Genomic DNA, 12049 nt, shown 5'->3' on the forward strand with positions numbered 1-12049 from the left:
ACATGTATCCCCATGTTCATTGCAGCACTATTTACAATAGCTAGGACATGGAAGCAACCTAGATGTCTGTCGATAGATGAATGGATAAATAAGTTTGGTTCATATATACAACAGAATATTATTCAGTCATAAAAAGGAATTTGAGTCAGTTCTAGTGAGGTGTATGAAACTAAAAAGCCTGATATACAGTGTGAAGTAAGTCAGAAAAACAAATATTGTGTATTAACGCATATATATGAAACCTAAAAAGATGGTACTGATGAACCTGTTTGCAAGGCAGGAATAGAGATGCAGACATAGAGAACACATTTGTGGACAGAGCAAGAGAAGGAGAGGGTGGGACAAATTGAGAGAGTAGCACTGAAATATATACATTACCATATGCAAAATGGACAGCTAATGGGAATTTGCTGTATGATGCAGGGAGCTCAATCTGATGCTCTGACAACCTAGAGGTGGGGCATGAGGGGAGGTTCAAGAGGGAGACGACATACGTATACTTATGGCTGATTCACGGTGTTGTAACCAACACAATGTTGTAAAGCAATTATCCTCCAATTAAAAATAAATACCTTTTTTAAAAAGGACAGGATTCAGAGAGTTCTTGGGTTAGAGAACACGTGAAGATGCAGGGTTTGCGGTGCCTGGAGAGGGCATGGAAGGTCCCTTTCTTCATACCTTGCCTTCTGTATCTCTTCCACCTGGCTGTTCCTGAGGATAAAAGCATTATATCCTTTTACAATAAACTGGTGATTTAATAAATAACGTGTTTTTCCGAGTTTTGTGAGTCATTCTAGCCAATTAATGGAACCTGAGGACAGGGGGTCATGGGGACCTCTGATTTTTAGCCAGTTGGTCAGAAGTACAGGTTTGTGACTGGCATCTAAAATGGGAGTGGCGGGTGGTACAGTCTTATAGGACTGAACCGTCAATGTGTGGAATCCAATGCTGTCTCTGGTTTGATAGTGTCAGAATTGAGTTGAATTCTCAGGCACCTAGCTGGTGTTCCGAGAATTGCTTGTTCGATGTGTGGAAATTCCCCCAGTGTTGGAAATTGAGCCTCAGAACACCATATAGCGGTATGAACTTGTAGCTGCTGCACTTTATTGTCGTGTCACTGGTCAAACATCAACCAAGCTGTAGGTACTGTCCTCATTAGATGGAAGGTGGGCCTTGGTGTTGTAGCAGCTATAGACCCCATGGAACTTCCCATAGGACGAAGGAAGTAAAAAACACATCAAGAGTAACATGGAAACTTACATTACCATATGTAAAATAGATGGACTACAGGAATTTGCTGTATGGCTCAAGAAACTCAAACAGGGGCTCTGTATCCACCTAGAGGGGTTGGATGGGGAGGGAGATGAGAGGGAGTTTCAAAACGGAGGGGATATATGTATACCTATGGCTGGTTCATGTTGAGGTTTGACAGAAAACAGCAAAATTCTGTAAAGCAAGTATCCTTCAATAAAAAATAAAAATTTTTTTTAAAAAGGACCCAGTAATACAAGGTAGGATAAATTCGATATTTAATTAACAGTACAGGCGAAAGCCTCTTAGGAAAAAAAAATCAATGAAAGCAAAAGGGGAATGCTTCATAAAAGAGAAGGGCTTTAATTGTGCCTTGAAAGATTGGTAGCATTTGGCTAGATGGAGGGAAGAGCCTAGTCATCAGGGAGGGGGGAGTGAAGTCAAGAGCAGAGAAGTCAGGTGGCAGGTGCAGGAGGCGATAAGAGTGTAAACAGAGCAGTGTTTGCTCTGGTGAGTTTTGAGATAAGGTAAAAAGATAGGCTGGTAGATGGAAGAGGGCCTGGCAAAACAGAATGGAAGGATCAGACAGAAGTTCACAGCACATACCCGGGAAGTGAATCCCATAGGTATTCTTCAGAAAGTCTCAAAACCTCATAAGTGGGATGCCTGAATTCCCCAAGCCTGTGACTAGTGATTGTATTGGGTTGCCTGTATTCTTTCCTCTTCATCTTTGAGTATCTTCCAACAGAAGATACTTTATAGACAGGAAGAACCCATGCAGCTTGGGGCATTTGATATTTGCCTGAAGAATTCCTGATACCCTCAACGAACGAGAGCAGCTAACATGAATCCTGGAAAGAGATTTGGACTCCAACGCACACAGCTAACGCTCTTCTGTATTTTTGTCCAACGGAACTTTCTCCAATGATTAAAATGTTTTGTATCTGTGCTGTCCAGTAGAATCACACGTGGCACTGAGCACTTGACATGTGGCTGGTTTGACCAGGGACTTAATTTTTAGTTTTATTTAAATCAAATCTTGAGAGTTCCCTGATGGCCTAGTGGTTAGGATTCAGGGCTTTCACTGCTGTGGCCCAGGTTCAATCCCTGGTTGGGGAACTGAGATCCCACAAGCCATGTGGCACAGCTAAAATAATAATAATAATAAAAAATTAAATCTAAATTTAAATAACCACATGTGGTTAGTGGCTCCCATGTTGGCTATACAGCTCTAGATGTAAGGAAAACTACATTATCTACATTATCTCATAAATTCCTTGTAATGATTTAAAAGAATCTGCACTTCAAAAAGCTTGCACTTACACATTCCAAATCACAAGGGTGGGAAAAACTTAGGAAAGGTCTTTTCCATGGAATCAAAGAAGAATCACATTACGGTGCTGCACATCAGTCCTTAGGATTTATTCTGTCAGCCCCATTCTAGTGGAAATAAAACTGAGTAACAATACTGAAACAGAAACAATACAACTTGGGCATATAATATAAATGCTATTAACCTTAAATTCAGCTTTATTCTTTGCACTTAGCTAGAAAAGAAAACATAAACTCTCCTTACCCATTTCCTGTTAGGTTTAAAAATCCATTTACATAATACTGAGGCACCTAGTACAGATGGACATCTTGTAGGAAAGAGCAGTATGTAAAAAATATATCCATCCATCCCAACAATTCACCTATCTCTCCAATCATCTGTCCATCTGCCTATCCACTCATCCGTGTATCCACCTGTCTTTCCATCCATCCATCCATCTACCCATCTACCCACTGTATCCCTTTGTGATTTCCTGATGCACAAAGAATAGATTTTCTCTCATTTGCCCAAATAATGAGAGCTTAATGGAGAGGAATAGAGAAGAAATAGGTGATGGAGTGACAGGTTTCTAAGAGTATGCTTTCAGATAATTAATCATACTTAACACTCTTAATAGTATGTTGTTTACAAAGTCAAAGTAATGAATATATGAGAGACTAAAAAATGACAAATGACTAATGCTTCAAAACAGTAAGATGAAAGGCATCATGAGATAATTCATGTCTCAGATAATAAGCCTCATGTTTAGAAGAGGGTCAAAAATCTGGGCTAGAATGGTCCAACTTAGGGCTTTAAGATGGAGGCTTGAACCAGAATCCAAGTGATGGGCAAGATGACAGATGAAAATCATGATTAAAATTTGGAGGGACCTTAGAAATAATCTAGCTCAAGCATATTATACTAGAGATGATTCAACTAAGGTCAGAGAGTTAAGGGACTTGGTCTAATTCCTTTATATGGGGTAGCAATGGCAGGAAACAAAAATGTAGGGCTCTTGATGCTCATTCAACTTTCATGCATCACATGAGATGGGGAGAAGGGTCTTCTAATTAGGAAAGGAGAAAGCATTCTGGAGAATGGGAGTGACAGAGCATGAGCAAGGAAGCAGAGCCAGGAACTTGTCGGTGTAACGACTGTGTATGAGGATGTCAATATATGTGAGGAGGGGAAGACAGCATGGTGGGGGAGCAGGACCAATAGGGAAGGGGCTTGAATATAAATCTGCAGTTGGTTAGTGGTGTGAAACGTAGAATCCTGGGACTGCCTTGAAGTCTCCCTTTCGTGCCCCAGTATAAACATTTCCAGAAAAAATGCTTTGCTTTTCATATAAATAAAGACAAATTCACCTGGGGAGGGAAAGCTGAAGAAAGGTGGCTGGGATGAGTACTTGCATATCTGGTCAACCCACAGTGGGCTGATAAACATCCATCCTGAGTCAGGAGATTTATGATGGGAACTAAGAATCTGCATATTTTTAAGCTCCCCAGTGACTGCAATGATTACCAAGTTTGGAGGGTCTTCTGGTTCACCCTTTTACCAATCCATCAGATACAGACTACCACTTTGGAAAACTCTTTGACAATACTTACGAAATACCTGGACCCTATGATCCAGCAATTCCTCTCTCAGGCATATACTCACTTATGTTGCCCAACAGGCATGAATAATACCCAGAGCAGGTTATTATCAACCCCGAACTGGAAACAATTCAATATCTATCAGTATTAAAATGAATAAATTAACTGAGGTATATTCATACAAGTCTTCCCTGCTGGCTCAGAGGTTAAAGTGTCTGCCTGCAATGTGGGAGACCTGGGTTCGATCTCTGCATCAGGAAGATCTCCTGGAGAAGGAAATGGCAACCCACTCCAGTATTCTTGCCTGGAGAATCCCATGGACAGAGGAGCCTGGTAGGCTACAGTCCACGGGGTCGCAAAGAGTCGGACACGACTGAGCAACTTCACTTTCACTTTCTTTCACTTTCATATTCATACAATGGAACACTACACAACAATTGAAAAGAATAAACCACTGCTATCTGCACCAACATGGATGACTATTTCTAACATAATGATAAGCATTAAGAAGTATGACTCTATTTACATAAGATTGAAGAACTGGCAAAAATAATACATGGTAATTGAACTCAGAATAATGATTGCCTCTCTTCGAGGGTGAGGATTAACTGTAAAGGGACATAAAACAAACTCCTAGGGTGCTGGAATTGTTCTATATCTCTATTTGGGTGGTGGTTATATTGTTATATAGAATATGTGAAAAATACTGAGCTCTATACTTGTTCAGTTTACTGTATAGATTAACCTTGTTGACAAGAAAAAATACAGGTATTGTGTGTGTGTGTATGTATATTTCCTTACCAACCTTATGAGGTTGTTATAAAACTCCAATAGCCTTTCTTTTTTATTTTTTTATTGGAGTATAATTGCTTTACAATGCTGTATTAGTTTCTGCTGTACAATGAAGTGAATCAGCTATATGTATACATATATTCCCTCCTTCTTGGACCTCCCTCCTTCCCCACCCTTCCAGGTTATCACTGAGTACTGAGCTGAGCTTCCTCTGCTTTATAGCAGGTTCCCACTACCTATCTGTTATACACATGGTAGTGCATACATGTCACTCCTAATCTCCCAATTCACCCCACCATCCCCTTTCCCACCCTGTGTCTACATGTCCGTTCTCTATGTCTCTGTGTCTATTACTGCCCTGGAGATAGGTTCATCTGTACCATTTTTCTAGATTCCATATATACGTGTTAAAGATGAGATATATAGATAAGTACAGTCATACATTCTAACTAGCTCAATACTGATTCTTATTGAAGTTGGTTACAAGCACTACTTGTGATATAGGTAATCTGTCAGTTTTTTTTAAGCCTTAGCAAAACACAAAAAGTTAGTTATATGTAAGCTTACAAGTAATTTCTGAATTTGGAAAAGACATGCAGTAACTGTAAACTTAATGGTGCAGCCCAGCTTTGGAGAGAGCCTTCCTGCTGATGGTGAATTTGGTCTGCTTTGAAACCCTGAAAAGAGTTCCCTGCAGCTGTATCTTTTGTTGCACGCCCTCACTTTCCTTTCCCCCCATTCCCGATTCCACCCTAGGAAGACAGGAAACACTATCTGTAGCACTGCATTCACCAACCCAGAAACCAAAATCTCATCTCACTTCCCATTGTGAAAATGATCGTCATCCTGAGGTACCCTTGGCCACTGGTAACAAGCCACCTACCTGCTGCCACTCCACAGCTTGTCTGCCCTGGCCCAACAGTGAGACTGCCTGTGGTCATGAGGCCCTGGTGGGTACATGTTCAGGGTTACAGCAAGCTGAGGATGAGTGGCGGGAAGTGAAAAACCCTGTGCAGTGGGTGCCATGTGTAAACCTCATTCCTGGGCTATTATTTTTCAGTCTGTGAAAAAGTTGTGTGTACTGAGCAGTGTACTTCAGGCAGCTAAGTATAAACACATGTCTACAAATACTGATAACACTATCTTTATTTGTCCATTATTTCCCAAAGCCACATCACCTGGGGACTGTTTGTTCCTCTACAAAGTGAGAATCCAGCACCATATGTATTAAAATGTGGGACATTCTTCAGGGTATACATTTTCAAGAGCTGCTTCTATGCCTTTCTCAGTACACTCTTACATCCCCATGTATCTTTAACACCACAACATACAGTAGACTTTAAAATAAAAGTTGATTATTTCTGGTTCCTTGCACTAGTTTTTCTTAATTTGACCATATGGTCAACTATGTGTCTGGAGCCTATCCATTACTGTGTCCAAGTTCTAGAGCCCAGAAGTATATAAGTTATGTTCAGCAATTTATGTGAACCTGCAGATATTTCCTGACTGGTTATTTCAAGCAAGGGTTTTTTATGTGACAGACATCTGATAAATGCTTAAAGAATAAATATGAATGTTTAAGAACGGATAAATGTGAATTTTTAAGCACTATGTTCACACAAGAAATGCAGTTCACAAGTATGTATATCTCCAAGAGTAAAACATTGTACTGGCTTCCCTACCCACTCCCCCCCAAAAAAGCCCTGAAGGGATTACATATGAAAGTACATCAATAAACATACTAAAATCTGAAATCAACCTTGAATGGAGCTTTGTCTTGAAAAAAAAAAAATCCTAATAATGGTTGATTTTACTTAAGAGATATTTAGAAAAACCAGCACACAAACTGTTCAGTTCCAGAGAACCAAATACAACATCAGCTGTGAGAAACATTAAACTGTCTGAAGAGAATGGATTTCAAGGAAATGCTGCTTATTTTCTCCTCTTGGTTATTTGTGAAAGAATATTTAATGAAGAAATGCAGTGGGACTTTTCTGTTCTTTGAAGACTTTGCTTCCAAGAAACATTTGCCTGGGGTTTAAATTCTATTAGGTGTGATTTTTTTTTTTTTCTCACTAGTCAATTAATTTTGCAGGGAACAAGAAGTTAGGAAGAGGCAAGGCTAAATCAATTGTCTTCAGAAAATGCACCTCAATCTTATTCTCAGAGATTATTTTCCCCTTTCCCCCCCCACCATGCACTGACTTTTCTTTCTTAAACCAATGTATCAAACTCAAGAAGTAATCCCTAGCATAGAAACATGCCCAGAAGGGAACTGGAGTTTGAGAAGAACTCCCTGTGCACAAACAGCCCCATCTCTCCCAATGTGGTAGCTCACCTACTGAGGCATCTACCACCCTCAGAGAGAATGTCACTGTCCTCCAGGACTTACCTGTCTGCCGAGAGAGCCGTGAGTGTGAAGACAGACACCCCTACCGAGGTAAGCTGGATAAAGGGGATCAGTTTGCAGCCAATCCTGCCAAACAGCCATTTGTCAGCCAGGTACCTGCTGGCATCCACGGGCGCACAGGTTACCAGGAGGAGCAGGTCTCCCAAAGCCAGGCTGGAGATGAACAGGTTCGGCACGTTTCGCATGGACTTCACAGTACAGAAGATCTTGATCAGGGTGATGTTGCCAACGAGGCCTATCAGAATGATGACTCCATAAATTGCAGGGATGACATAGAGGATCCCGGGGTGGAACCAGTCGTCATTCATGGGGAGCTCCACACTATGATTAGAAATGTTGCAGTGCACGAAATGGTCCACTTCCAAGTTCAGAAGCAAACAGTCATTCAGAGCCATCCTCTGGATTCCTTCCCACCTAAAAAAGTGCCCTGAATTGCTGTTTCTTAACTTTTGACTTTGCAATTGGGTAAAGATGAGAACAGAATCTATGCTGGGCTCTTTATCTTCTTGAATAAAAATATAGATACTGTGGCATTCAAAACTGTCTGGCACTATTTTGATGCTGGTGCTGCTCTGCTCTTTACCTGACCAGTGTAATACACCTCTAAATTGAGTAAGTTAACAACAAAACAAACACAAAAACTCAGCCCCCAAAAGGCTTAGAATCAGACCCACTCTGTACCAACACCTTTTACCTCCGGTCTAGTCCGAGTCTCCCTGGCTGTAGTTTACTAAGAACTTTGGGCCTGCTATTTTCACACGGCATTTGCTGTCTTTCCTGATATTTAGAACCTGAAGGTTTAAAGTGGGTAGAAAAAAACTGCACTGAGAAAGCCTCAAATACTATAGGCGGGAATGCTTTACACGTCACCAACTTCACCAGCAAACGGCAGCTCTGCTGAGCAGAGGCTCTGAAGAGGAACCAGGGCTACTTACAGACAGACAATGCCAGCCCCCTGCTGGACACTTCAATCACTGCCCGGATGCCTGCTCTGCCCAGATGAGACTCGCACAGCAGTCTGTGGGTCCTAGTCGACAACTTTAGCAGGTAAATTTGGGCTTCACTTTTCAGACGCAGCACCTCTGGCAGGTATTTCCTGTGTTGCCGGCACTCTGCAAAGCACTGGAAATCCTTCTGATACTAGAAAGATTTTCCATATCCAGATTCACAGCTCATTCTCTCATCTTTTCCAATACATTAGAATATAACATGTTAAGGTTGCTATAAAATGAGGTCTGTCCCTGAATCAAACTGCACACAGATGTGCAGGGCGTCCACATGTGAGTGGTCCCACTCAGCCTTCCTGCTGCCTATTTGAACGGGGATCGTTTCTGAGAGCAAACGCTTAGGACTCCTGCCTTAAACCTTCAGCACCTGACATCTGGGAAAAGTAGAAAGCAGGACACACACACGCTCTGTCCTGTAGATCGGCCAGGCCATCCCTGTTCCCTTTACCAGAGAGAAAAAAAAATCAAAAGCCAGCTGTTTTTTAACTGTCACAGATAAGCAGTCTTTTCCAGAAGAATGGGTATTTTCTCATTGGATCTAAAAAATACATGAATTGGCATTCTGATGCAGTTCTTTGCAATTTTTAATTAATGCTTGCTGTATTTTCTAGCAAATTCCTCATAAGCTCTGAGTGGGAAATGAACTATGAAGGAGTTACAGATAACATACTGAGGATTTGGGGAGTGAAAAGAATAACTTAGAGTTAACATGTGCCAGGAAAGGCTTTACTGAGGAGGTACTATTAGATGTCAACTTTGATCTTTAGCAACAATGTATAAATACATTACAAGGGTGACTCTTTAAGACTTATGTGCAGCCAACTCTTCCAGATACATCGCAGGAAGCCAGTTACTAGTGGGCACCGTTACCAAAAGTTAGGTTTTTTTAGGATTCATAAGAAAGCCTCCAAGTGTGTTGTCATGGAAATTTCCACAGGCAGGTTACAAAACCAAGGTGGCTACCATGTTCCTTCTATAAACCCAAGGGCTTTTGCTCCTCTCAACCAGTAGTAGAATCTGATGCTACGTGCCCAGAGTGTGGAGAGCTTCTCAGTGGAGATCAATTGAGCTGTTGGCAACAGAGGTTAATAATGCTGTACATGGACTCTGTGCTTAAGTCCTGGCTCCTTCACTCATTACCTTGGCAAGTTAGACTAGTCACTCGGTGTCTTAAGCATCTCCTCATGAGATTAAGTTCCTCATCTGTAAAGTGGGGATAATTTGTGAAGTTAAATGAAATTATCCATGTTAAGACTTCATAGAATTTGGCACATAGTAAGTTCTCAAGTAATATCAGCTGCTATTATTATAACTATTATTATCACTGTGATTGAAAGAGACCATTTTTGTGATTTTACTTTCAGTTCAGTTCAGTTCAGTCGCTCAGTCGTGTCCGACTCTGTGACCCCATGAATCGCAGCATGCCAGGCCTCCCTGTCCATCACCAACTCCCGGAGTTCACTCAGACTCACGTACATCAAGTCCATGATGCCATCCAGCCATCTCATCCTCGGTCATCCCCTTTTCCTCCTGCCCCCAATCTATCCCAGCATCAGAGTCTTTTCCAATGAGTCAACTCTTCTCATGAGGTGGCCAAAGTACTGGAGTTTCAGCTTTAGCATCACTCCTTCCAAAGAACACCCAGGGTTGATCTCTTTCAGAATGGACTGGTTGGATCTCCTTGCAGTCCAAGGGATCCTCAAGAGTCTTCTCCAACACCACAGTTCAAAAGCATCAATTCTTCGGCGCTCAGCTTTCTTCACAGTCCAACTCTCACATCCATACATGATCACAGGAAAAACCATAGCCTTGACTAGATGGACCTTAGTCGGCAAAGTAATGTCTCTGCTTTTGAATATACTATCTAGGTTGGTCATAACTTTTCTTCCAAGGAGTAAGTGTCTTTTAATTTCATGGCTGCAGCCACCATCTGCAGTGATTTTGGAGCCCCCAAAATAAAGTCTGACACTGTTTCCACTGTTTCCCAAGAAGTGATGGGACCAGATGCCATGATCTTAGTTTTATGAATGTTGAGTTTTAAGCCAACTTTTTCACTCTCCTCTTTCACTTTCATCAAGAGGCTTTTTAGTTCCTCTTCACTTTCTGCCATAAGGGTGGTGTCATCTGCATATCTGAGGTTATTGATATTTCTCCCAGCAATCTTGATTCTAGCTTGCGTTTCTTCCAGTCCAGCGTTTCTCATGATGCGCTCTGCATGTAAGTTAAATAAGCAGGTTGACAATATACAGCCTTGACATACTCCTTTTCCTATTTGGAACCAGTCTGTTGTTCCATGTCCAGTTCTAACTGTTGCTTCCTGACCTGCATACAGATTTCTCAAGAGGCAGGTTAGGTGGTCTAGTATTCCCATCTCTTGAAGAATTTTCCACAGTTTCTTGTGATCCACATAGTCAAAGGCTTTGGCATAGTCAATAAAGCAGAAATAGATGTTTTTCTGGAACTCTCTTGCTTTTTCCATGATCCAGTGGATGTTGGCAATTTGATCTCTGGCTCCTCTGACTTTTCTGAAACCAGCTTGAACATCAGGGAGTTCACGGTTCACGTATTGCTGAAGTCTGGCTTGGAGAATTTTGAGCATTACTTTACTAGCATGTGAGATGAGTGCAATTGTGCGGTAGTTTGAGCGTTCTTTTGCATTGTCTTTCTTTGGAATTGGAATGAAAACTGACCTTTTCCAGTCCTGTGGCCACTGCTGAGTTTTCCAAACTTGCTGGCATATTGAGTGCAGCACTTTCACAGCATCATCTTTCAGGATTTGAAACAGCTCAACTGGAATTCCATCACCTCCACTAGCTTTGTTCATAGTGATGCTTTCTTTTACTTTGGAAAAGCCCAATAAAGTCAGAATAGCAACTAACATCAAGATCAATAGGCAAAATGTCCTATCATACGTGAATCAGCTAGTCCTCCATTTACTTGAAAGACATCAAACATTTGTCACTTTCCAGGCACTGTGTAAGAGCTAAGGGATTGAGAAAAAAAAAGATGAAGATACATGTTATTATGGGTTTCCCAGATGGCTCAGTGGTAAAGAATCCACCTGCAATGCAGGAGACATGGGTAGACTTGGGTTCAATCCCTGAGTCAGGAAGATCCCCTGGAGAAGGGAATGGCTACTCACTCCAGTATTCTTGCCTGGAGAATCCCATGGACGGAGGAGCCTGGCAGGCTGTGGTCCATGGGATTGCACAGTCAGACATGACTAAGTGACTGAGCACATATGCACATGTTATTATAAGATCCGTCATGACCCCAATTATTCAAGCTTAGACTTAGAGGACCTGGTTTCAAAGAATAACTCAAGAAGGGTTTTCACGTAGATACTGCAAATGCTTCTGTTCATTCTATACTATATTAACAATTCTGTTTCTTGAACTTCCTGTGGTGGCTTTCTTCTCTGATCTTTACCTTTCTTCCTCTCAATGACAACGATTGCTTCTGGCGTTGTTTTTGTTCATTACTAGAGGGACAGCCTTGTAGGAACAGCCTTGTAGGAACTATGGCAAAACTCAGAGAAATTCACCACTCTTGGACTAGAAGAACTGGTGAGGCATTGAACTGCCTGGGTTCATCCTGAGGATTTTGAAACAAAGGTACCAATAGCCAGAACCTGGCTATATTCTTATATTAAACTTGGGCATCTTTGGGCCTTTTAACC

General features: G+C 41.5%; 1 protein-coding gene across 1 annotated transcript in view; it reads right to left on the reverse strand.

The window, feature by feature from the left end:
- The window catches only part of GRPR (gastrin releasing peptide receptor), a 32294-nt gene extending 24536 nt beyond the window's left edge, over positions 1-7758 (reverse strand). Inside the window, exon 1 of the mRNA XM_068962963.1 lies at positions 7346-7758. Within this exon, the coding sequence (XP_068819064.1) occupies positions 7346-7758 (413 nt within the window). The remainder of the gene's footprint in view (positions 1-7345) is intronic.
- Between the last annotated feature and the right edge of the window lie 4291 nt (positions 7759-12049).

This window comes from Capricornis sumatraensis, chromosome X (genome assembly GCF_032405125.1).
Source record: "Capricornis sumatraensis isolate serow.1 chromosome X, serow.2, whole genome shotgun sequence".
NCBI lineage: Eukaryota > Metazoa > Chordata > Mammalia > Artiodactyla > Bovidae > Capricornis > Capricornis sumatraensis.